At 44.0% G+C, this 26,642-nt stretch overlaps 1 protein-coding gene and 1 non-coding gene across 4 annotated transcripts in view; one reads left to right on the top strand and one right to left on the bottom strand.

Moving 5' to 3' along the window:
• The window catches only part of INPP5B (inositol polyphosphate-5-phosphatase B), a 79,912-nt gene that overhangs the window by 41,732 nt on the left and 11,538 nt on the right, over window positions 1-26,642 (top strand). Inside the window, exons 1-13 of one of the 3 annotated variants that reach the window (XM_032160308.2) lie at window positions 7,131-7,191; window positions 7,882-7,946; window positions 8,834-9,001; window positions 10,234-10,335; window positions 11,112-11,226; window positions 11,574-11,690; window positions 12,755-12,942; window positions 15,809-15,920; window positions 18,526-18,635; window positions 20,403-20,538; window positions 22,991-23,101; window positions 24,566-24,728; window positions 25,556-25,791. In XM_032160308.2, the coding sequence (XP_032016199.1) occupies window positions 8,865-9,001; window positions 10,234-10,335; window positions 11,112-11,226; window positions 11,574-11,690; window positions 12,755-12,942; window positions 15,809-15,920; window positions 18,526-18,635; window positions 20,403-20,538; window positions 22,991-23,101; window positions 24,566-24,728; window positions 25,556-25,791 (1,527 nt within the window). In that variant the 5' untranslated portion in view covers window positions 7,131-7,191; window positions 7,882-7,946; window positions 8,834-8,864. Of the gene's footprint in view, window positions 1-7,093; window positions 7,192-7,881; window positions 7,947-8,833; window positions 9,002-10,233; window positions 10,336-11,111; window positions 11,227-11,573; window positions 11,691-12,754; window positions 12,943-15,808; window positions 15,921-18,525; window positions 18,636-20,402; window positions 20,539-22,990; window positions 23,102-24,565; window positions 24,729-25,555; window positions 25,792-26,642 lie in introns of those variants that run through there. The other 2 variants (XM_032160309.2, XM_032160307.2) reach the window with 2 other exon arrangements.
• On the bottom strand, window positions 13,460-13,562 carry LOC116473932 (U6 spliceosomal RNA). The gene has a single exon (XR_004249495.1). It is a non-coding gene; the product is annotated as a U6 spliceosomal RNA (small nuclear RNA).

Here is a 26,642-nt window from a genome sequence, read left to right as displayed (position 1 = left end):
CGCCTGTAGTCCCAGCTACTCAGGAGGCTGAGGCAGGAGAATCGCTTGAACCTGGGAGGCAGAGGTTGCAGTGAGTTGAGATCGCACCATTGCACTCCATCCTGGGTGACAAGAGAGAGACTCTGTCTCCAAAAAAAAAAAAAAAAAAAAAAAATTATCTGGGTGTAGTGGCATCTGCCTGTAGTCCCAGCTACGTGGGAGGCTGAGGCACGAGAATTGCTTGAACCCAGGAGGCAGAGGTTGCAGTGAGCTGAGATTGCCCCACTGCAATCTAGCCTGGGTGACAGAGTGAGTGAGACTGTCTCAAAAAAAAAAAAAAAAAAAAAAATTCAAGGTGAACATGGAGATCTGTGGGAACACCAGACAAACTTCCAGTTGAAAGTAGTTCGGCCGGACGCGGTGGCTCACGCCTGTAATCGCAGCACTCTGGGAGGCTGAGGTGGGCAGATCATGAACTCAGAAGATCGAGACCATCCTGGCTAACACGGTGAAACCCCGTCTCCACTAAAAATACAAAAAAATTAGCTGGGCACGGCGGCGGGCACCTGTAGTCCCAGCTACTTGGGAGGCTGAGGCAGGAAAATGGCGTGAACCCGGGAGGCAGAGCTTGCAGTGAGCCGAGATTGTGCCACTGCACTTCAGCCTGGGCGACGAAGCAAGACTCCATCTCAAAAAAAAAAAAAAGATGAAATGGAAATCTTTTTATGTGTATTATTTTTTCAAATTGCTACTAACTTGTTAGGACTTAAATACTTATTTGGCCCTAACTACTTAAATGCAACTGTTAGGGATTCTTTTTGGCCTAGAGGTACCTTGAGAAAATTATTATTATTATTTTGAGGCAGAGTTTCGCTCTTGTTGCCCAGGCTGGAGTGCAATGGTGCAATCTCGGCTCACTGCAACCTCTGCCTTCCAGGTTCAAGCGATTCTCTTGCCTCAGCTTCCTGAGTAGCTGGGATTACAGGCATGTGCTACCACGGCTGGCTATTTTGTATTTTTAGTAGAGATGGGGTTTCTCCATGTTGGTCAGGCTGGTCTCGAACTCCCGACCTCCGGTGATTTGCCCGCCTCGGCCTCCCAAAGTGGTGTTGGGATTACAGGTGTGAGCCACTGCATCCGGCCTCAGAATTGTTAATCAGGACCCCCATGGAAACACCATTATCAGCTAGAGTACAATGCTTCTGTACAGTTCCACTTGCCTTTAGTCTTTTTTTTTTTTTTTTTTTTTGACAGAGTTTCACTCTTGTTGCCCAGGCTGGAGTGCAATGGCACGATCTCAGCTCACTGCAACCTCCGCCTCCTGGGTTCAAGCAATTCTCTTGCCTCAGCCTCCCGAGTAGCTGGGATTACAGGCATGCGCCACCACACCTGGCTAATTTTGTATTTTTAGTAGAGATGAGGTTTCTCCATGTTGGTCAGGCTAGTCTCGACCTCCCGACCTCAGGTGATCCGCCTGCCTCGGCCTTCCAGAGTGCTGGGATTACAGGCATGAGCCACTACTTCTGGTGCCTTAATAGATTCCACTCATTTCTAAAGTTACTTAGGTAAACACTTTTTCCCCTACTCCCTTCAATGAGGTGGTTTCATATGTTTGTGATATAGGTTAGATACTTTTGTCATTTTCTGCGTTTTACTCCAGAATCTCCTGACATCCTAAATAATTTTTTAAAATTTTGCATACATTAAGGTTCATTCTTTTTTTTTTTTTTTTTTTTTTTGAGATGGAGTCTGGCTCTTTCGCCCAGGCCGGAGTGCAGTGGCGCTATCTCGGCTCACTGCAAGCTCTGCCTCCCAGGTTCACGCCATTCTTCTGCCTCAGCCTCCCGAGTAGCTGGAACTACAGGCGCCCGCCACCACACCCGGCTAATTTTTTGTATTTTTAGTAGAGATGGGGTTTCACCGTGTTAGCCAGGATCGTCTCGATCTCCTGACTTCATGATCCGCCCGCCTCGGCCTCCCAAAGTGCTGGGATTACAGGCGCCTGCCACCGCGCCCGGCTAATTTTTTTGTATTTTTCGTAGAGACGGGGTTTCACCGTGTTAGTCAGGATGGTCTCGATCTCCTGACCTGGTGATCCACCCACCTCGGCCTCCCAAAGTGCTGGGATTAGAGGCGTGAGCCACCGCGCCCAGCCAAGTTTCATTCTTTGTGTTGTAAAAATCTGTGGGTTTTGAAAGCCATATATAGTACCATGTATCCACCATTATAGTTTCTTTGAGTATAGTTTTGCTGTCCTAAAAAGTCCCCTGTTCTTCATTTATTTGACCCCACCCTCACCCCCAAAACCCCTGGCAACCATTGATCTGTTTACCGTCTCTATAGTTTTGTCTTATCCAGAATGTTGTGTAATTGGAATCATGTAATATATAGCCTTTTCAGATGGACTTCCTTCACTTAGCAATATGCATTTAAAATTCATTCATGTATTTCCATGGCTTGATAACTAATTTTTTAAATTGCTTAATATTTTATTATATGGATGTATCACAGTTTATTCATCTGTTGAAATATATCTTAGTTGCTTCCAGTTTTTGGTGATTTTAAATAACGCTGCTATAAACATTTCTGTGCAGGTTTTTATGTGTACAAAAATTATTTTTCTTGCCATATTTTTTAGAGGTGGGATCTCCCTCTGTCACCCAGGCTGGAGTGCAGTGACAAGATCACACCTCACTGCAGCCTTGAACTCCTGGGCTCAAGTAACCATCCCTCCTCAGCCTCCCAAGTAGCTAGGACTGTGGGCATGTGCCACTACTTTATTTTATTTTTATTTTTATTTAATTTAATTTTATTATTTTTTAAGAGATAAGGGTCTCTATTGTCCAAGCTGATCTCAAACTCCTGGGCTCAAGCAGTCCTCCTGCCTCAGCCTCCCGAATAGCTGGGACTATAGGCACAAGCCATGGTGCGCCCAGCGTATTTTCAGATCAGTAAATATCTAGGAGTGTCATGGGTAGAACATACGGTAAGACTGTTAAACTTTTTAAGAAACTGCCAAACTGTCTTCCAAAGTGGCTGTATGATTTTCCATGACTACTATCAATGGATGAGTCACTGCTCCTATGCATCCTTGTCAGCAATTGGAATTGTCAGCTGGTTTTCTTTTTTTTAAATTTCAGTCATTCTAATAGATGTCCCAATACACCATTACTAACTCAAATGCCTTAGCTCTCTAAGCTTTATTATAGCTCAGTGAGAGTAAAGAAAGAGAAGTAGAATCCAGCTAGGGATTTCATTTCCAGAAATAATTATTAAGTAACTATGGGTTAGTAGAACTCTAGAAATAACCCATTCTAGTTCTCCTTTCTTATTTTTGTTATATTTTGGAGACAATGGGAAGATTACCTCACACATTCCAAAAGAATGCTACAGACTTGAACTTGGATGTGAGATATTTAGACATATAAGGCACACAGGGGCTGGGTATAGTGGCTCATGCCTGTAATCCCAGCACTGGGAGACCGAGGTGGGTGGATCACCTGAGGTCAGGAGTTTGAGACCAGCCTGGCCAACATGGCAAAACCCGTCTCTACCAAAAATACAAAAATTACCTGAGTGTGGTGCTGCGTGTCTGTAATCCCAGCTACTCGGGAGGCTGAGGCAGGAGAATAGCTTGAACCTGGGAGGCAGATGTTGCAATGAGCCAAGCTTGCGCCACTGCACTCCAGCCTGGGCAACGGAGCGAGACCCTGTATCAAAAAAAAAAAAAGAAAAAGAAAAACATATAGGCACATAGGGATTCAGGTTCATTGCGCATTTAATATTGAATTGTGTGACTGCACTGCCTATAATGTGCTGGGTGGTATGCTGAATGATGGGGATACAGTGATGCATAAATCAGACAAAATCTAGTCCTCAGTAAGCTTACAGTCTAACTGGGAAGAAAAAACACCTACAGTACACAGCAATCAAGGCTGTGATGGGGAGTACAGGGAGCTATGGAAACACCAATGTCAGGGCATCTGACCAGCCTAGGAGAGGTTAGAGAAGTCTTCTTGGAGGAAATGACCTCTAAGATATGGCCTATAGCAGGAGTTGGTGAAGTGCAGCCTATAGGCCAAATCCAGCCTGCCATCTGCTTTGGTACAGCTCATGAGCTAAGAATGATTTTTTGCATTTTTAAATGTTTGAAAAGATTCAAGAGAATAATGCTTTGTGATATGTGAAAATTGTATGATAATCAAATTTCAGCATCTATAAATACCATTTTGTTAGAATGCAGCCACACTCACAGCTGCTTTTGCACTATAGCAGTTGGAAGAGACTGTATGACCTGCAAAGCCTAGGATATTTACTCTGTGGCCCTTTACAGAAAAAGTTTACCGACCCCTGGCACAGGATGGGTAGGAGTTAGCCTTATAAAGCAGAGTGAAGAAGAGGGAAGTTGCTTTCTGACGGGATCTTTGTATAGCTGCATTAACCTTAATATGCTTAGAGCATGGCATCAAGGAGGTAGAGGCTGAAGGACTGTGGTGAGTATTGGGGTTAGAGCAGTGGGTAGGATCCAGACTGGGAAGAGCCTTGGTAATTGTATGTAGGGATTTGGGTTTATCCAGTATGAAGCCTTTAAAAGATTTAAAGTGATGTGATCCGATTTACTTTTTTAAAAAATCCTCTGGCCACAGTGTAGAAATTGGGTTGGAGAGGGTGGGGTGAGAAAAGAGGCAGGGAAACTAGTTGAGGCTTTTATAGTCATTCAGGGGAGATGTTGGTAACCTAGACTAGCACAGTGACACTGGGGATAGGAATATATTGGTTTGAGAGGCATTTAGGAAGCAAAATTGAAAGGCTTTTGTGTCTTAGTTTAGCCTTAGTCTATAGGCTGTTATAACAAAATACCACAGACTGAGTGGTTTCTAAGCAACAGAGATTTGGCTGGGTGTGATGGCTCACACCTGTAATCCCAGTACTTTGAGAGGCTAAGGCGGGAGGATCATTTGAGCCCAAGAGTTCGAGACCAGCCTGGGAAACATGGCAAAACTCCATCTCTACAAAAAAATACAAAAAGTTAGCTGGGCATGGTGGCTTGTGCCTGTTAATCCCAGCTACCAGCGAGGCTGAGGTGGGAGGATCACACGAGCCCTGGAGGTCAAGGCTACAGTGAACCATGATTGGGCTGCTGTACTCCAGCCTGGAGACCCTGTCTCAAACAAATAAATAAATAAATAAATAATAAAAAAACATACAGGAAAAACACCACAAAACAAAAGCAGAGATCAGAGATTTATTTTTCACAGTTTTGGAGGCTGAGAAGTCCAAGATCAAGGTGCTGGCAGATTCAATGTCTGGTGAGGGCCTGCTTTCTGGCTTAGTGGCAGCTGTCTTTTCACTGTGTTCTCATGTAGCAGAAGGGGAACTCTAGTCTCCTCCACCCTTATAAGGGCACTAATCCCAATCATGAGGGCTCTACCCTTGTGATCTAAACACCTCACACCTCCTAAAGGCCCCATCTCCTAGTACGTTATCTTGGGGGTTAGGATTTCAACATATGACTTTGGGCAGGGGTATAAATATTCAGTCTGTAGCATTTGGTGATTGATTGGAGGCATTAAAGTGTAATTATTTTCATGTTCAAATGATTATGCTTTCTTTTTTCAAAAGTTTGTTTTTTTCTGGTTCATGTGAATGCGTGGTTGAGAAATCCATGTTTAGTAATAGTCTTTAGAGCAAAATTCTTCAGTGGTGTTTCATTCCTCCAGAGCTCCTTCCCATAACTTGGGTTTTAAAATCACATCTCTCTGTGACCTCTTCATGTTGTTCCCTGTTGACAAGAGATCTGGCTTTTAAAGAGCAGAGAAGCTATTGGCAGATTAATTTTCCTTTCCAGGTTTATCTTGGTTTAACGACTTTCCCAAAATATTTCTGGGTTGGGCCCTTGGGCTCTTTGGTTTTCAAGGCGATTTGTCAACAATGACAAGCACTTCTCATTTCTTAGAGCTCTTAGACTGTTTCCAGTTTTAATCTCTGACCCTTGCCTTTCTCCTCTTTAGAGTGGAAGTCACTATGTTATGTTTTATAATATGTTGTATTGCTTTTAAATTGCCTACTCACATATCAACTCAGTTGACCCTACGGTAAACCTGTGAAGAAGGCAGGACAGGTCAAATTACTGAGATTGAGAGAGGTTAGATGGCTTCCCAAAGTCAGGAGGTAATAAATAATAAAGCAGGTGATAAAACTTAGGTTTTCAGATTTAATGGTTTTATTCTTTCCTTAACGTACCCTAACTGGCCGGGCGTGGTGGCTCACGCTTGTAATCCCAGCACTTTGGGAGGCCGAGGCGGGTGGATCAGGAGGTCAGGAGATCGAGACCACGGTGAAACCCCGTCTCTACTAAAAATACAAAAAAATTAGCCGGGCGTGGTGGCGGGCGCCTGTAGTCCCAGCTACTTGGAGAGGCTGAGGCAGGAGAATGGCGTGAACCCAGGAGGCAGAGCTTGCAGTGAGCCGAGATTGCGCCACTGCACTCCAGCCTGGGCAACAGAGCGAGACTCCGTCTCAAAAAAAAAAAAAAGTACCCTGTATCCAAGAAAAGGGAGTTAGACTAGCTGGAATAGTTACATTTTCAGCAGTAAAGATACCCAGATGAGATACTTTTTTCTCCTTCTGTGTATGGTCTGTAGGACTTCACCCAGACATCAGCATAGGTCTTTTCAAGCAATATGTGGACTACCAATAATTCCTAGACTACAATTTCCGAAGCTGTCGTCTGTATATTAAAGCATATGTATGTTTCATTTATTTATTTATTTATTTATTTGTTTGTTTGTTTTTGAGATGGAGTTTTGCTCTTGTTGCCCAGGCTGGAGTGCAATGGCACGATCTTGGCTCACTGCAACCTCTGCCCCCCGGGTTCAAGTGATTCTCCTGCCTCAGCCTCCTGAGTAATTGGGATTACAGGCATGCACCACCATGCCTGGCTAATTTTGCATTTTTAGTAGAGACAGGGTTTTTCCGTGTTGGTCAAGCTGGTCTCGAACTCCTGACCACAGGTGATCCACCCACCTTGGCCTCTCAAAGTGCTGGGATTACAGGCATGAGCCACCACGTCCAGCCTATGTATGTATATTTTAATTTCTTCCCCTTCCCTTTAGGTGGTTCTAACTTTGATGGTTTGAGACCAAATGGGAAAGGAGTGCCTGTGGACCAAAGCTCCAGGGGTCAAGATAAACCAGAAAGCTTGCAACCAAGGTAATGCAACTCTCCCTTCATTTGTCCTTTGTAGGACTGAGGTTCTCCTCATAGTACTGAGACCATTTTGGGTATAATGTAAGTTGTCCCAGGGTAGCTGGCCTAAGAAATGTTCTTTCTTTTTTTTTTTTTTTTTTTTTTTTGGGGACAGAGTTTCGCTCTTATTGCCCAGGCTGGAGTTCAGTGGCATGATCTCGGCTCACCGCAACCTCCACCTCCTGGGTTCAAGTGAGTCTCCTGCCTCAGCCTTCTTGAGTAGCTGGGATTACAGGCATGTGCCACCACACCCAGCTAATTTTGTATTTTTAGTAGAGATGGGGTTTCTCCATGTTGGTCAGGCTGGTCTCGAACTCATGACCTCATCTGATCCTCCCATCTTGGCCTCCCAAAGTGCTGGGATTACAGGTGTGAGCCACTGTGCCTGGCCGGAAATGTTCTTAGTAATACCTGACATTTATTTGCACTTACTGCCAGGCACCCTGCTCTTATTTGGACTATCTTATTTTAGCCTAAGAGGTAAGTACTTTTTTCTGTTTTACAATTAAGGAAACTCAGGTAATGAGAAGTTATATAACTCACCCAAGGTCCCAGAATTAGCAAGTGGCCAATCTAGGATTTGAAACTGGCAGTCTAGCCCTTCCTTGAAAATGCAGATTAGAAACGTTTGATTTCACTCTTTCATTCTTTTAGGTGTTTCCTGACTCTGAAGTGACTTTTTTCCTGTTTTATTTACTCTTTCCTGACTCGCCCCAGAGGTGTGTTATTATATAAATATCTGAAGTCTGTACTCCAGTGCCCCCTACTGAATATCTCCAGAATCTGTCTGGTCAAGATAAAACACTTACTTGTATCAGTATTTTAGTTACAACTATAAATACAGTACAATGCAAATAACAATAAAATATAAATTCTCATTGCCTTTCTTTTTATTTTGGATTATTCCTGTGGAATAGATGTACAGAACAGAATGATCAAGTCAAAGGATCTGGAGGGTTTTACAGTTTCTTTTTTTTTGTTTTGAGACAGAGTCTCACTTTGTCACCCAGTCACTGCAGCCTCCGCCTCCCAGGTTCAAGTGGTTCTTGTGTCTCAGCCTCCCGAGGAGCTGGGATTAGAGGCATGCGCTACCACACCCAGCTCATTTTTGTATTTTTGGTAGAGATGGGATTTTGCCATGTTGGCCAGGCTGGTCTCGAACTCCTGGCCTCAAGTGATCTGCCTCCCTTGGCCTTCCAAAGTGCTGGGATTACAGGCATGAGTCACCACGCCCGGCTTGTCAATTACGTGTTCGAATCCCATACTCTGTCACCATTCATGTGGGTGAGGCATTAATGACACTGGGTTTCATTTTTCTCATTTAGAACTGAGGGAATTAGATTATCTTTAAGATGCCCCTCTGGTCTGAGATTCTGTGACTCCATTATTAGGAAAATCTCCAGACCAATATATTATACAATCAACAAAATATAAATTTACTTAATTCCACGTAGAAATAGTGTTGTTTTAGTGAATAAATTTTGCTTTGGCCTCCTTTAGTCTTCTGTGACTTAGATGCTTGTATAGGGGAACTTTTAGCTTTGTATTCATTCATTTTGCCATGGGGACTCATCCACATATGAAAAAAATATTTTTGTTTTTCCAGACAGAATAAATCCAAGTCTGAAATTACTGACATGGTTCGCTCCTCCACTATCACAGTGTCAGACAAGGCTCATATTTTATCCATGCAGAAGTTTGGACTGCGAGATACAATTGTGAAATCACATCTACTACAGAAAGAAGAGGATTACACCTATATCCAGAACTTCAGGTAGCTAACTGGGTTCTAGGATGTTTTCAGAGCAGAATGATCATTTGGCTCTCTGGAATTTGAGCACTTCCCCCTATACCTGGATTTGGAGACATACTCTTCTATGGAATCTCCCCTCATTTTCGGAACGAGTGATTCCATGCATTCTTTATTAACAGGCATTTATTCTGTGCCCTTTCTAGGTGGGCATGGTGATAGGTGTGGTATAGTGGGAGTGACACGACTTGCAGATAGTTACAGAAATATTTGCAGAGACAAATGGGTACAGAAGAAGGAGCGCCATCCTGATTCTTTTATTTATTTATTTTTTATGTTTTATCTTTTTGAGACAAGGTCTTGCTTTGTTGCCCAGGCTGGAGTGCAGTGGCGCAATCACAGCTCACTATAGCCTCAGCCTCCTGGGCCCAAGTAACCCTCCCACCTCAGCTGCTGAAGTAGCTGGTAATACACATGTGCACCACCATGCCTAGCTAATTTTTTAATTTTTGTAGAGACAGGGTCGCACTATGTTGCCCACATGGGTCTCAAGCTCCTGGGCTTGGGCAATCCTTCTGCCTCGGCCTCCCAAATTGTTGAGATTGTAAGTGTGAACCATCACACCTGGCCTCCTGATTCTTATGTATCCCTCCGAGGTTTTATACTCCCTTGGTCATTCTGGGCCTTTGAAGAAAGTCATTTAAAATGAAATTAGTAAAATGAAGTTAGCTGGTGTTTGGTAATCTTTTTAGGCAAGATTACTAAAAGCTAAACTAATAAAGATTGTGGGATTCTGCTAGATCTTTCAAAATCATTGCATGGGGACTATAAGATAAAATAACATTGTTTCTAGGGTTATAAACTGTGAATTATGGTGAAGAAATAGCCTTTTGAATACTGGTGTTGCTTTCTTGCCAAAAGTAATTACCAAAGCACTTTTCATTTTTTCATTTCAGTAGTATATACAAGGCAAATAATTATGCAGATAATGCCTGGGTAATGGCTGTTTAAAGGAATAGGAATATTCAGAGTAGGCCTATACTGTTTGAAGTTGTTATCACAAAAGCAACAGATACCATGACAGACTGCAAGTCACCCCTTGGTGCTGCAGTCCTGGTCTAGGTTAGAAATGATATTTCTTATGTCTCAAAATGCCAGTCCACAGAGACGGAAACCAGCATAAATCAGCATAAAATGCTTTCTCCTGTTATCTCCATAGTAATTCGGAGTCACTAATTATTTCTCTTTGGTGACAGGCTTTTTGTGGGAACATACAATGTAAATGGGCAGTCCCCTAAAGAATGCCTCCGGCTGTGGCTGAGCAATGGTATCCAGGCCCCAGATGTCTATTGTGTAGGGTGAGTGCTTCTCTTCTAGTCCCCTCTCCATCTTCAAGCACACAGAGCTGTGCTTGAAGGATGGGTCTTCACAGCAGGTGAAGGATTTGAAAAATGAACAAGTGCTTGATAACAGCTGTTTCCCTGTTTGATGTTCTTCCTCATGGCAAGCACATGTCTGCCACTATTAAAGTGGAGTGCTTGGCATTTAAGTGCTAATATTTAATTTTTAGTGTAATCTTCTATTAAAATCCTGAATTGTATCCTGAACTCAGTGCATCCTGAACTGAACTTTATTGCTTGAACATTCAATACATTTTTGGTTACAAAGCAAAACTATCTTTTGCCAGAGAAGGAAGGTTCGCTGAAGAAAGTCCCATCAGTTAGTCTTTTTTTTTTTAATCTTCTCATCTCTATACTGGGCATTACTGGTGGGGAGGGGCAGCAAAGCTTGTATGGTATATTGAAAAGAACTAGAATTCTTAATTTATATAGACCAAAGTTTGAATCCCAGTTTGCCACTTGGTGCTTGTGTGAACTAGGGGTTACAGATGTAAAATAGGGACACTTCGAACTACTTCATAGGCTGGTCATGAAAAGGAAATGGGTTTTTGTTTGCAACAGCACCTGGAAAGTTCCTTGGCATTTAGTTCCTTGGCTCTAAGTGTTTATTTTTTCCTCCTGAGGGTCCTGAAGTTTAGCTAGAAAGCTAGGGCTTATGCACCTAAACCAATCTGAGAATGTGTCATTTGCACATTACTTTTCTTTACTATCTTACTGGTTGCTTCTCAAAATAGGTTCCAGGAGCTTGATCTGAGTAAGGAAGCTTTTTTCTTTCATGATACCCCAAAGGAGGAAGAGTGGTTCAAAGCTGTGTCAGAGGGTCTTCATCCAGATGCCAAATATGCAAAGGTAAGAGAGGAGTCAGGGACCTCTTAATTTTATGTTGTCATGCAGGGAAATTCCAAGATCATTTTTCACCTTTTCCATGACCTTTATCTTAAGCCAGTCTTAATTATCCCGCAGTTTTCATTTCCAGATCTTCCAGAAGGGGTGCCTCCAGGTGGGAAAGACGCAGGGTCTCGGCACTCGTAGGTTAGCACATAGCATGCTTGGTGAATTGAACAGATGATTACCTGTGTTCTAGTGTGGAGAAGGAGGCACATTTAATACTCTCAGCCAGCTTCCAGACCATGTTTCCTTTGGGGTATTTATTCCTGTTTGCAATTTCTATTTAATGCCATGTCTCTCTTTTCCAGGTGAAGCTTATCCGACTGGTTGGGATTATGCTGCTGTTATATGTCAAACAGGAGCATGCAGCTTATATCTCAGAAGTAGAAGCTGAGACTGTGGGGACAGGAATCATGGGGAGGATGGTGAGTCCTTGGTTGGTATGTTTGGCACATTGAGGACCTTAGCTCCTGAGGTATTGACCACTTCTGATGACACAGTGACTACACGTGTCCCAGTTTGAAGGTGCCAATATTCCAAGATGAATCATACCCTCAAGCAGGGCTCAGTTGAGCAAACTATTTAGAAACTGTGTTTTAGTGAACTACCTGCTGATTTAACCAATTAGCGCCTGTCCTCATATTCACCAACAATGGAGCCTCCAGTTGATCCTCCCATTTCACCCGTGAAGTATGTTGCAGAAACTATGCTGGGTCATTCAGAAAAACAAAGAATGCTGATAGTAGGTTTGCAATTTCCTCTTCTTATTGAGGCCATTAAAGTTCTGTTTTTAGGTTCTTCTGTGAGAGCTTAGCTTGGTGTTTTCAAAGGGTACCTATGGTTTGCCTGTGATTTAGTGAAAAGAATACTGGATTAAGGGAGCTAGGTTTTGGGGCCGGGTGCAGGGGTTCACACCTGTAATCCCAGCACTTTGGGAGGCTGAGGTGGGTGGATCACTTGAGGCCAGGAGTTCGAGAGAGTTAGGTTGTGGATTCAGCTTTGCCATTGACTGGCTAGTCATTCTGCCTTCTTTTTTTTTTTTAATCTGTACAATATAGATAATACCACAGGATTATTATAAAGATTAAAACAAAACATTTTGAAAGTCTGTAGGGGTTTTTTTTGTTTGTTTGTTTTTGAGATGGAGCCTCACTCTGTTGCCCAGGCTGGAGTGCAGTGGCGTGATCTCAGCTCACTGCAACCTCTCCCTCCCGGGTTCAACCAATTCTCTGCCTCAGCCTCCCGAGTAGCTGGGATGACAGGTGCCTGCCACCACACCCAGCTAATTTTTGTATTTTTAATAGAGACGGGGTTTCACCATCTTGGCCAGGCTGGTCTTGAACTCCTGACCTCATGATCCACCCGCCTCGGTCTCCCAAAGTGCTGGGATTACAGGTGTGAGCCACTGTGCCCAGCCAGAAACTTTGTAGGTTTAAATGACTGACACAATTAAGTTTGAATTGGATTTCTTTGGGGATCCTTTCCATAGGGCAACAAGGGAGGCGTGGCGATCAGGTTCCAGTTCCACAACACCAGCATCTGCGTTGTGAATTCTCACTTGGCAGCCCACATTGAAGAGTATGAGAGGAGGAACCAGGACTATAAGGACATTTGTTCTCGAATGCAGTTTTGTCAGCCTGACCCAAGCCTTCCCCCTCTCACCATCAGCAACCACGAGTGAGTCTGGGCTTCCACCCCATGTGGTTCACCATGAGTACATAGAGTTGTGGGCTCTGTCTTTTCATGGGGAGATGCCTGGTGGTGGTTTCCTGTTGCTGCAATGGTGGTAGCTGCCACCTCTTGGTTATACATGGATTATATCTCTTGAAAATATTTAGTTTCCTAACTTGCCATCTGGCAGATCTCTAGAGTCTTTCTCTTTTCTTACTTTTTTTTTTTTTTTTTTGAGACGGAGTCTCGCTCTGTCGCCTAGGCTGGAGTACAGTGGCATGATCTAGGCTCACTACCAGCTCCACCTCCCAGGTTCACACCATTCTCCTGCTTCAGCCTCCCGAGTGGCTGGGACTACAGGTGCCCACCACCATGCCTGGCTAATTTTTTGTATTTTTTAGTAGAGATGGGGTTTCATCGTGTTAGCCAGGGTGGTCTCAATCTCCTGACCTCGTGATCCGCCCACCTCGGCTTCCCAGAATGCTGGGATTACAGGCGTGAGCCACCGTGCCTGGCCTTCTTATTTTATTTTTAAATTTTCGTTTGCATGTCATCCTTGCTCAGGGACTATGCTAATCTTCTCTGTATCATTTCAATTTTAGTATATGTGCTGCTGAAGCAAGCACACTCTAGAGTCTTTCTCAAGCATCATGTGTCCTTGGGAAAGTATAAGGTTTATTTATTTATATATTTATTTTTGAGATGGAGTCTCACTCTGTCTCCCAGGCTGGAGTGCAGTGGCGCAATCTCACCTCATTGCAACCCCCACCTCCCAGTTCAAGCGATTCTCCTGCCTCAGCCTCCCGAGTAACTGAGACTACAGGTGCGTGCCACCAGTCCCGGCTAATTTTTGTATTTTGAGTAGAGAGTGGGGTTTCACCATGTTGGCCAAGCTGGTCTCGAACTCCTGACCTCGTGATCCGCCCGCCTCGGCCTCCCAAAGTGCTGGGATTACAGGCATGAGCCACCACGCCCAGCCATTTATTTTTTCAATATTTAATTTTATCAACATGTGTGAGAGTCCCTGGCTGCTATAGTATAAGCAGCCAGAAATAAGAAGAAAGTGAGGCTGGGTGCAGTAGTTCATGCCTGTTATCCCTTTCCTTTCTTTTTTCTTTTCTCCTCTCTTTGTCTTTCCCCTCCCCTTCCCTTTCTCCTCCTGCCTCAGCTTCCTGAGTAGCTGGGATTACAGGCATGCAGAATCACACCCAGATAATTTTAGGTGTGTTATCCCAGCATTTTAGGAGGCTGAGGTGGGGGGATCGCTTGAGCCCAGGAGTTCAAGACTAGCCTGGGCTAGTAGAGACATAGTAAGAACCTGTCTCTGAAAAAAATTTAAAAATTATCTGGGTGTGATTCTGCATGCCTGTAATCCCAGCTACTCAGGAAGCTGAGGCAGGAAGATAAGAGAAAGGGAAGGGGAGGGGAAAGACAAAGAGAGGAGAAAAGAAAAAAGAAAGGAAAGGAGAGGAGAAAGGAGAGGGAAAAGTTTATTTTGAGCAGAGAATATGACAAAACAGCAGTTGACAGCTATATTGTAGTCTGAGTTCTGCTTAAGATTTCTTTTTTTTAAAGATTTATTTTAATTTGGGTCTGCCTACCTCCAACATGAAGAAAACAACCAAAGAATGAGCATCTCAAACCCAGTTTTTAGAAGTATGTTTTAGGATTTTATATATCTGTTCTTTCCAGAGCATGTATAATTGGGAGTTGGACTACATTTGTTTGCCTCCACTTGGTCTTTTTTTCCTCTTAATTCAACTTTACAAAGCTATAGTTGCAGCTTCTGAGAGCATCTTGTGCTAATTTTTGTTTCTTCTCTTTACTTTATCTCTCTCTAAAACTTCCTATTTGTCTAAAGTCAAAGCCTTAGAATTTTAGACTTTATGATAACAGTGGAAGCTTATACCATTTCTTTTATAAAGAGGAAGAAGCCACTGGGGCCGTGATATCTGCCAAGGAGTAAACAGAGTTACGCCTCTTGTCCTGCCTGCCGAGGTGGAACTATCTGGAGCTTTTTGGTGTTCTGGAAGCTGACAGGATGGTTTTTCTTCTCCAGGGAGCCTAGCAGGGAGTGTCTTGCAGCCGAGCTCTTCCATTCTGGTGAACCTGCAGCATCCTAGTTTGTGAGGTCGCAGCTTATGTGTCAGTTTGTCTGCTTTTAGTTTGTGGATGCATTAATTTTGGTGTGCGTGTACTGCTGTGCAGATTCTCTAATGACGTGGTTGTTGGCTTCAGATACAGCAGTATTAGACTTAATGAGATGTACAGTGTCATCAGGGAGCCTTCAGTTAGCTTTTTCCCAAAGCAGCAGGAGGAATAAAACACCTTCTACACTCTACTCAGCAGTACAGAAAGAGCCAACCAATGATATACTGCTGGTTAAATCCAGGCTCCACTATAAAGTTTGAACTTTGTTTCAGAGGAACTCTGCTCTAGAAACAAAGGCTCCGAGTGTGTTTTGTGGACTGCAGTATACACAGAGGCAGAGGTGGCATCGTGGCATCATCTGATTTGGGATCTCTGGGTGATTGGCGTGACTCTCAATTCTTGATTTTTTTCCCTCTTCCCAGGAATGGGGTAAATTACTATCTTTTAGATCTTATTAGACTGTCTTTCCAACGTACAAGAATAAAATAGTTAAGGAGAACACAAGGCTGTTTATAATGAACTTGAACCAAGATAATTCAGCAAGTATCACATTAGAATATTAAATGGGATAGCGAGAGAAAAAAATTTCCCAAACAGTTGAGCCATTTTCCCACCCACCTCCCAAGAGGCTGAGCCTCAGGGGCCTTTGTCAGAAGCACCCTGGGTAGATCAGGTTAAAGTCCCTCCTAAACCCTGTTACCTTTGTGCTCTGTCCTCACAGTGTGATCTTGTGGCTGGGGGACCTCAACTACAGGATAGAAGAGCTGGATGTGGAAAAAGTGAAAAAGCTCATCGAAGAGAAGGACTTTCAAACCCTGTATGCATATGATCAGGTACAGATGGCCACCAGTGCCCTCTTCCAGCAGCTGTCCCCCACCGTGAGGGCACAGAAAAGCCTGGCTTCCAAACTCGCAGCCACTTCTTCCTTGGCTTGGGAGGTTTCCGAGTTCCTGATGTTGTCCAGTCATTTCTTCATTTCGTCTGCATTTCCCTCTTCCATAATTGTCTCCCCATTGGCTCTCTCCTGAAGCACCTTGCCTCCTTCGGGAGCAAGAGCGTGTTCTCTCTCTCACCTTGTCATTCATTTATTCAAGAGGTCTGAAGTTAGGGCCAAAGGAGTACCAAGCGTCCTTGAAGAAAGGACTTGGTATATTTAAGACTATGTCATAACTGTTTGTAGAATGAGCCTCCTTGTCCTCTCTGCTTCTCCTCACCAGACTTCTCCAGTGTGAGTGACAGCTCTTCCCAAGTGGCTTTCCTCACTTCCTTTAGGAATCAGTTCTGTAACCTGCTGTTCTCCATCATTGCTTGACGTAGCGTTTCCTTCTCAGAGCACTCGCTGTTTCACAGTACAAGAGAATCTGTTTCTCTGTGACTTTCTTCTGGCTGCTTCTCTCAGTAGATTTCAGACCTGTTCAGGTGGTCAGGTTGTTCAGAATGTTAAAGTCCTTTTTTGTTGTTGTTGTTCTATATCCTCCCTTTTAGTAACCTTAGTATTGTCATTAGTCTAAATCTTTCTATTATCTTTTTTTTTTTATTTTTTTGAGACAGAGTCTCGCTCTGGCACCCAGGCTGGAGTGCAATGTTGTGACCTCAGCTCGCTGCAACCTCTGCCTGCTGGGTTCAAGCAATTTTCCTGCCTTAGCATTGCAAGTAGTTGGGACTACAGGCGCGCGCCAGTATGCCCAGCTAATTTTTTATATTTTTAGTAGAAATGGGGTTTCACCGTGCTGGCCAGGCTGGTCTCAAACTCCTGACCTCGTGATCCACCCACCTCGGCCTCCCAAAGTGCTGGGATTACAGGCGTGAGCCACCGTGCCCGGCCTGTATTATCTTTTTTTTCCCCGGTACAGATTAAGTAAAGAAAAAGAATCTCAACTTAGTTATGTCTTTCTCTGTCTGTTTATCTCCTCTGTGTTCTGGTCTGAGGCATTCTAATTTCTCTTGTAGTTTGATACCCATCTCTACTTGCCTTCTTTTCTGAAGTAGCAGTACCCATTTTGTGTGTTATCTGCCTACCACATGGTTTTAAGGTCTATACGTAAGCATCAACTTACATTCATACCTACATTTTTACTATTTTCTGTTGCTTTTTAAATAGTTTTTTCCAGGAATTTGGCAAGTAGTATCTACTAAATAGCTGACCTCGTGCAATCTTAGAGCTGACAGTTCTTCACCAGTCTATGCAGTGCCAAATGTGGTGCTCCAGGGAAGAGGGAAGGGTACCTGTGGTTTTGATCTTGCTGAGAGTGTGATCTAGAAGGTGCTCCTAAAGTTAATAGGAAGGATGCTAGCTGTTTTCCTAATGTGTCAGGCACTGTTTAAGTTGACAGTGAATCTTTCTAAAGACGCTATGAGGTAGATTCTATTATAAATCTAAAATTTACAGATGGAGAAACAAAGGCACAGAGCTTCTCCCAGTTTGCATAACTAATTTGACAGTGCAGTTCTATCTTTGTGTATATTTGGAGCAACTGTGCTACACAGATGAAGTGTTTGATACCTGGAAGAGAAAAACTATTAGTTTGTTAAGTGGTACCTAATCCTCTTAAAGATATCTCAGTAAGATGATACTCAGGCCCTTTGGGTGTAGCTACGCCCTTACGAAAGACCCTTAGCCAGACACAATGGCTTGCACATGCAGTCCCAACGTTTTGGGAGACCAAGGGGGGGAGGATCACTCGAGGCCAAGAGTTTGGGACCAGCCTAGGCAACATAGTGAGACCCTGTCTCTAAAAAATTTTTAAATATAGCTGTGTGGTGGTGCACAGCTGCAGTTCCAGCTACTTGGGAGGCTGAGGGAGGAGGATTGCCTGAGCCCAGGAGATGGAGGCTGTAGTGAGCTATGGTCGCACCATGGTACTCCAGCCTGGGCAACAGAGTGAGATTAAAAAATAAAAAACATTAGACCGGGCGCGGTGGCTCACGCCTGTAATCCCAGCACTTTGGGAGGCCGAGGCAGGTGGATCACGTCAGGAGTTCGAGACCAGCCTGGCAAACATGGTGAAACCCTGTCTCTACTAAAAATACAAAGGTTAGCCGGGCGTGGTGGCATGTGCCTGTAACCCAGCTGCTCAGGAGACTGAGGCAGGAGAATCGCTTTAACCTGGGAGGCGGAGGTTGCGGTGAGCCGAGATTGCGCCACTGCACTCCAGCCCGGGTGACAGAGCGAGACTCCGTCTCAAAATAAATAAATAAATAAATAAATAACATTAAAAACTTAAAAAATAAAAAATAAAAACCATATACAGGCAAAGGAGTGGTCAGCTTGTCCACTTCCTAGGAGTTAGCTAACTTATGATCTTACAGAATAACTTTCTTTTGGGGCTTTTTCCTTTGGGTTAGAGTTTGAATTCCAGATTGATATCCTTTTCCCCACTAATTCAAAGTTTGACCTTTTTATTCTGAGATTTTTTTTTCTCCCATCCTTTTGTATAGCTGAAAATTCAGGTGGCCGCAAAGACTGTCTTTGAAGGCTTCACAGAGGGTGAGCTCACATTCCAGCCTACTTACAAGTATGATACGGGCTCTGACGACTGGGATACCAGGTAGGTCAGAGGTTGCTTCAAAGGGTTGAGCAAACGGAAACCCAGAAATTCTGGGAAGCACTTGCCCTTTTGGACCTAAGGAAGAATATATGCTTCCTGTGACATTTTCCCTATGTTTTGCACTCTGATCAAACATTTTCTCTCAGTATCTGCTCATGAAGCAACCTTCTTTCCCATGTATTAACTTTGTGACTGCCTTAGCCTTTGTTCCATAATAATTTTTAATACTGATTTCCTTTTTAGCTGTGCCTAGAATGAGATGATTCTAACTAACTTAGCTGGTACTTGGACATTACACAGTAGTTAATATTTTTGTTTGTTTGTTTGTTTTGAGATGGAGTCTTGCTCTGTCACCCAGGCTAGGGTACAATGGCTGGATCTTGGCCCACTGCAACCCCTGCCTCCCGAGTTCAAGCAATTCTCCTGCCTCATCCTCCCAAGTAGCTGGGATTACAGGCATGTGCCACCAGGCCCAGCTAATTTTGTAGAGACAGGGTTTCACCATGTTGGCCAAGCTGGTCTTGAACTCCTGACCTCAAGTGATCCGTCTGCCTCAGCCTCCCAAAGTAGTTAATATTTTTTATTAGTGCTTACCATGTGCCATGTACTATTTGATGCACTTGTTATTTTCTCATTTAATCCTCAAGAACCTGTTGAAGTAGGTATGATTTATTAACCTCATTTTATGAGATTGGAAACTGAAGCATAGAAAAATTAAAGAGGCCCCCAAGCAGACAAGGGGTACAGGTAGGATTTGAACCCAGGCAGTGGGAATTCAGAGGCTGTTCTCTTAGCTAGCATCTTTTTTTTTTTTTTTTTTGAGACGGAGTCTCACTCTGTCGCCAGGCTGTAGTGCAGTGGCACAATCTCAGCTCACTGCAACCTCCGCCTCCCGGGTTCAAGCAATTCTCCTGCCTCAGCCTCCTGAGTAGCTGGGACTACAGGCACACACCACCACGCCCAGCTAATGTTTGTATTTTTAGTAGAGACAGGGTTTCACCATGTTGGCCAGGATGGTCTCAATCTCTTGACCTCATGACCTCCTGACCTCGTGATCCCCCCGCCTTGGCCTCCCAAAGTGCTGGGATTACAGGCGTGAGCCAACATGCCTGGCCTTAACCAGGATCTTTTAAAGACCATAGGCTGGGTGCGGTGGCTCATGCCTGTAATCCCAGCACTTTGGGAGGCCGAGGCAGGCAGATTGTCTAAGCTCAGGAGTTCAAGACCAACCTAGGCAACATGGTGAAACTCCACCTCTACTAAAATACAAAAAATTAGCCAGCTGTGGCAGTGCGCACCTATAGTCCCAGCTATTCAGGAGGCTGAGGTAGGAGAATTGCTTGAACCTGGGAGGCGGAGGTTGCAGTGAGCCGAGATCGTGCCACTGCACTCCAGCCTGGGCAACAGAGCAAGACTCCATCTCTATAAAAATAAATAAATAAGTAAATAAAAATAAAAAATAAAGACCGTAGAGTGCTTACTGTCAGATTGGTTTTTTAATTCTCCCCTGATTCTCATAGGAGGATAAAGATGAGAGAATCAGTCTGAACTCTGTTTTGGCTTTGAGCTTTCATAGTTGTTTTGGATGATACCCACAGGATACATGTTATCCCTTGGTGGGCCCGAATTGCTCTTGCTGCCTCAGATGACTTAGCCACATGGACATGAAGGCCCTGATTCATCACTCCCCACCTGAGCCAGGGCACTCGCCAGGCAGCGGGCACTGCTGTTTCTGTGAGTACTTCCAGTGTGGACTTTGCATTTCAGTGAGAAGTGCCGTGCTCCTGCCTGGTGTGACCGGATCCTCTGGAAAGGGAAGAACATCACTCAGCTGAGCTACCAGAGCCACATGGCCCTGAAGACCAGTGACCACAAGCCTGTCAGCTCAGTGTTTGACATCGGGGTAGGTGGCAGCTGGTACCTGTTGTAATCATTCTAGAGGGAATTGGCTTTCACAACCGACCATTTCTTGTCTTTCTGGTTTCTTCCTCTCCTTTTGAGTGGGAGGAAGCCCCTTTTAGGACAATTTAAAACAATTATTAACAACTTGCTTAATAATTGTTTTAGTATGCCTCTGCATTTTTCCTCATACATGGAAGTTCCCTTTTACATTTTTGAACTGTCTCTTTGCAGACCTTTCTCTATGCATTTATAAATGGGTGTGTCAGTATTGTGTATACAACATTGAGGATATTTTTCCTTTTTTGTAAAAGAGATCATATTATACATTTTGCTCTGAGGACATCTTTTTTTCCCTGACTATGTCTTAGGAGATCTTTCCATGACAGTGAAGGTAGAGCTTCCTTCTCATTATTTTTAAAGGTTGCAAAGTATTCCATAGTATGGATGAGCCATAATGTATGTATTGATGATCATAAAGTTATTTCCAGTTTTGCTATTATACACAGTGCTGTTGTGACCACCCTTCACATGTACCTTTGTGTATCAGTGTATGTCTATAGAATGAAATTATTAGAGATGAAGTTAGTGGTTCAAATAAAAAATGTATTTTAAATTTATTAGATCTTGCTAAATTATCCTCGCAACAGTTTTACCACTTTATACTTCTACCAACCATGTATGAGTTTATTTTCCCATACCCTTGTCAATATTGGGTTTTATCAATCTTCAAAATTTTTGCCAACCCAATAAGCAGATATTTTATTATGTTAGGTTACATTTCCCTGATTACCTATGAGATCGGCATCTTTTTCTTCCTTTTCCTTTTTTTTTTTTTTGTCGAGGTGGAGTCTCGCTCTGTCACCCAGGCTGTAGTGCAGTGGCGCGATTTCGGCTTACTGCAACCTCCACCTCCCAGGTTCAAGCGATTCTCCTGCCTCAGCCTCCCAAGTAGCTGGGATTACAGGCACATTGCACCACGTCTGGCTTTTTTTTTTTTTTTTTTGTATTTTTAGTAGAGATGGGTGGGGTTCGATCTCCTGACCTCGTGATCCACCTGACTCGGCCTCCCAAAGTGCTGTGGTTACAGGCATGAGCCACCGCTCCCGGCCTTTTTTTTTTCCAGACACTGTTTTGGTCTGTCACCCAGGCTGGAGTGCAGTGATGCAGTGGCACAGTCACAGCGAACTGCGGCCTCAATCTGCTGGGCTTAAGCAATCCTCCTACATACATCAGCCTCCTGAGTAGGTAGGATTACAGGCATGCCTGTATGTGTGTGTCACCTTACCTGGCTAACTTTTTTTTGTGTGTGTGACGGAGTCTTGCTCTGTCGCCCAGGCTGGAGTGCAGTGGTGCCATCTTGGCTCACTGCAAGCTCCGTCTCCCGGGTTCACGCGTTTTCCTGCCTCAGCCTCCCAAGTAGCTGGGACTACAGGCGCCCGCCACTACGCCCGGCTAATTTTTTTTTTTTTTGTATTTTTAGTAGAGACGGGGTTTCACCGTGTTAGCCAGGATGGTCTGGATCTCCTGACCTCATGATCTGCCTGCTTTAGTGTCCCAAAGTGCTGGGATTACCGGCGTGAGCCACCGCTCTCGGCCCTTTTTTTGTTTGTTTTTTAAGAGACAGCATCTTGCTATCTTGCCCAGACTGGTCTCAAGTGACTCCTGGGCTCAGGCGATCCTTCTGCCTTGGCCACCCCAAGTGCTGGGATTACAGGCATGAGCCTTCTCATTTATTTATTATCTATTTGCGGTGGCTCTTTATTATCGTTAGAATGATTCACACCTGTAATCCCAGCACTTTGGGAGGCTGAGGTGGATGGATTGCTGATTGCTTAAGCTCAGGAGTTCAAGACCAGCCTGGGCAACATGGCAAAACCCCCATCTCTACAAAAAATAAAAAAATTAGCTGGGCATGGTGGCTTGTGTCTGTGGTCCTAGCTTCTTGGGGGGCTGAGTTACGAGGATCACTTGAACCCAGAAGGCGGAGGTTGCAGTGAGCCATGATCACTCTACTGCACTCCAGCCTGGGTGACAGCAAGACCTTGTTGCAAAAAAAAAAAAAAAAAGCTTGAGAAACACTGCTTTAAATCAAAGCCCTAGAAAAGGTTCTCACTGCTGGCCTGTTGGTGGCAGCAAGCAAAATCGAGCTAGGTACTGGGCAAGCATTTTTCTGCCCTGGGCCTAAGACCTGGCAGAACTAACTGCTAACCATGCTTTCACTTCCATGTATTTTTTCTGGTAATCAGGAAGCAGATGCCTGAACCACAAGCTTTGCCTCTGGCAGATCCTTCTAAGTCAATTGTTAATGGAGTTCATTAATTAATTGAATCTATAGCCGTTGTTTTCTGTGTTGCTATCAACTGCTATTTCCCAGTGCTCTGAACGCCCTCTATACTGAGAAAGAGGAAATGGGCAGAAGCCAAGGTACTCAGTCTCTGATGTTTCCCTTTCAGGTGAGGGTCGTAAATGACGAGCTTTACCGGAAGACTCTGGAGGAAATTGTTCGCTCCCTGGATAAGATGGAAAATGCCAACATTCCTTCTGTGTCCCTGTCCAAGCGAGAGGTAGGAAGGACATGTTAAGAATATTAGCACTGGGCTCAGACCGGGTGCAGTGGCTCACGCCTGTAATCCCAGCAGTTTGGGAGGCTGAGGTGGGCAGATCACAAGGTCAGGAGATTGAGACCATCCTGGCTAACACGGTGAAACCCCGTCTCTACTAAAAATACAAAAAATTAGCCAGGTGTGGTGGCGGGTGCCTATAGTCCCAGCTACTTGGGAGGCTGAGGCAGGAGAATGACGTGAACCTGGGAGGTGGAGCTTGCAGTGGGCTGAGATTGCGCCACTGCACTCCAGCCTGGGCGACAGAGTGAGACTCCGTCTCAAAAAAAAAAAAAAAAAGAATATTAGTGTTGGGCTCTTCTATTCCTAGAGCTTAAATCTCCTCATCTATTGGAGCTCAGAGTTCTAGGAGGCACCTATAGCACTATTGGACTGTGGTCTTTCTTGATAGACTGCTTCTAGATAAAGTGAGGCTGATGGTGTTAGCTGAGAAGAGAGAGGTTGTTGGCTTAGACTATCATGTCTGCTCTTCTAAGCCAGAATATGGTTCAAAATGTGTTTTGAATTTAGAATAACTATTATGTATTCTTGCAATGGATTTTTCTTCTTACTGTTGCTTTGCTTTGAGATTAAATTGAGTTTGGATACCCATGAGTTAATGGGAGGGAAGATAGTATAGAAAAGGAATAGGTAATATAGGAAGTTGCATAAGGTCTGAAGGTTTTTCATGGAAGAGCCACATGGAAGATCATTCACACTTGACATTCTACAAAGTCAAATTGGGGTTTAAGGTGAAGGCGTTTTTTTGTTTGGTTTGTTTGTTTTAAACAGAGTCTCACTCTGTCACCCAGGCTGGAGTGCAATAGCTCGATCTCAGCTCACTGCAACCTCCTCCTCCTAGGTTCAAGCAATTCTCCTGTCTCTGCCTCCCAGGAGCTGGGATTACAGGCTGTGCCACCATGCCTGGCTAATTTTTGTATTTTTAGTAGAGATGGGATTTCGCCATGTTGGCCAGGCTGGTCTTGAACTCCTGAGCTCAAGTGATCCGCCCATCTCGGCCTCCCAAAGTGCTAGGATTATGGGCCTGAGCCACTGTGGCAGCCACAGATGGCATTTTTAATGCCCTAGATGTCCAGCTACTTGGAAGGATGGGCTTGATCTTCATGTTTAGAAGTGGAATTTGTGAAGGGTATTTTGTAAATGGTTTTTGGGTATAGAAGATATAAACTTTGACTTCTTCAGGAAGTAGACATATAAAAACAAACGGAATTTTTGGATTTTGGGTTAAACACGGATAACTAGTCTTTAGTGGGAACTGTGGCCTTCCAGGTAGATACTTAAAGCAGAAACATTTAAAAGAGATGGTCCTTCATTTTCTTTCCATGGTAAGGACTGCCCAGTTGGGGTGGCTGGGCAGGTTGCCAAGGAAAGGGCACTGGTTTTCACTGGCCCCGGGCTTCTTCCCAGTTCTGTTTTCAGAATGTGAAGTACAGGCAATTGAAAATAGAATCCTTTACAATTCATAATGGACAAGTACCCTGTCATTTTGAATTCATCAACAAGCCTGATGAAGAGTCTTACTGTAAGCAGTGGCTGAATGCCAACCCCAGCAGAGGCTTCCTCCTGCCAGGTAAGGCCTCTGTTCCTAGCTTCCTGGTATCTGGTTTGGGGAATGCCTTACTCTATATTTGCTCATTTTCCTAAAATGAGCTTTTTGCTTGAGTGTTTTATTCTCTGCTTGAGGCTTTTTAAAAAGCCCTATAGATGAACCCATTCATAAATAAAATAGAAAATAGTGAGGAGCATGAGTTCAGTTTCAAAAGCATTCTCAGTCATTTATATGTTCCATAATTTCACAGAAAGAGAAAACATACGATTGCTATAGAGCAGGTGCTGCTGTTAAAGGAACCATTTTACTATCTTGGTATAATCAACTCCCAATTATCTGCTCTTGATAATGGGGAAGTAATCCAGAAATTATATCTGGCTCTGGAATGTACCATCCACATTTTTCCCAACTTCTCCTTCGCACTCTGCATGGTACTGTGTGATGGAACAATGAAGGGTGTTTTGTGGACAATTCACAGGCTGATAATTGCGTTACACTTCTACTGAATCAGGCATCTTCATCTTACTTGGCTCAGGGAAGGCTCTTTGATCCATGCCTTCTTATTCTGTTAGTATTTCTAGCTTGAGCTGTGCTCCTTAGTACTTGAATTTTATAGCATTTGTCTATTCAAATGTTTTTGTTTGTTGTTTTCATATTCCCAGTTGGACTATAAACTCTTTGTTCTTGTGTATCCTGCATGCCAAGCACATTTAGATGCTTGTTGGTTGGCTGATACCTTTTCTTTCCTTTTCCTAACCCTTTATGCCTTACCCTTTTCCCTCCTACCTTCTTTCCCCTTTCCTCTTGGCCTCCCCCCGGCCAACATTATTCTTAAAATTTCTCTGCAGATTCTGACATTGAGATTAAATTGGAGCTCTTCGTAAATAAGACAACAGCTACAAAGCTCAACTCGGGTGAAGACAAAATTGAGGACATTCTGGTTCTGCACTTGGACAGGGGAAAGGATTACTTTTTGTCTGTGTCTGGGAACTACCTGCCCAGCTGTTTCGGGTCTCCCATTCATACACTGTGTTACATGAGAGAGCCAATCTTGGACCTACCACTTGAAACTATTAGTGAGCTGGTGAGTAATATGCCACAAAGAAACATCCAGAACTTTGTAGCAGCCAAGCCAGTCAAACAAGATATTCCTATTCCTACCTTCCTAGGGACTTAGAAATTCTTCAGCCTCCTAGAGCTTGCTTAGTGTATCAGCTGTATATTGCTGTGCTACAAACCATCCTGAAATTTTAGTAGTTTTTAACACCGAGTTATTGCTTCTCATGATTCTGTGGGTTTCCAATGTGGGTCTTTTGCTGGTCTCACCTAGCCCCATTTGTGTGGTTATAATCAGATGGCAGCTGTGATGGCCGGAGGTCTCCAGATGGCCTCTCTCACATGTCTTGGTGTTAGCTTTTCTCTGGGTTTCACTCACCACATGGACTCATCATTCAGAAGGCTAGCTCAGGCTTCTGTAGGTAGTGGCAAGAACATGAGAGAACTGTAAGGCCTTTGGTAGCATAGGCTCCAAAATGCATACAAGGCCACTTCTGCCATGTTTTATTGGTAGAGCAAGTTGTGAAGCCAGACTAGATTCTATGAGTGGAGAAATACTCCACTTCTTTTTTTTTTTTGAGACGGAGTTTCACTCTTGTTGCCCAGGCTGGAGTGCAATGACGTGATCTTGGCTCACCGTAACCTCTGCCTCCCGGGTTCAAGCGATTCTCCTGCCTCAGCCTCCCGAGTAGCTGGGACTACAGGCATGTGCCACCACGCCTGGCTAATATTTTGTGTGTTTTTAGTAGAGATGGTGTTTCTCCATGTTAGTCAGGCTGGTCTCGAACTCCCAACCTCAGGTGATCTGCCCATCTTGGCCTCTCAAAGTGCTGGGATTACAGGCATGAGACACCGCGCCTGGCTTTTTTTTTTTTTTTT

The sequence above is a fragment of the Hylobates moloch genome, unplaced genomic scaffold, assembly GCF_009828535.3.
Source record: "Hylobates moloch isolate HMO894 unplaced genomic scaffold, HMol_V3 SCAFFOLD_8, whole genome shotgun sequence".
Taxonomy (NCBI): Eukaryota; Metazoa; Chordata; class Mammalia; order Primates; family Hylobatidae; genus Hylobates; species Hylobates moloch.
The sequence above is the reverse complement of the archived record's forward strand: the minus strand, read 5'-3'. Positions and strand labels throughout refer to the sequence as shown.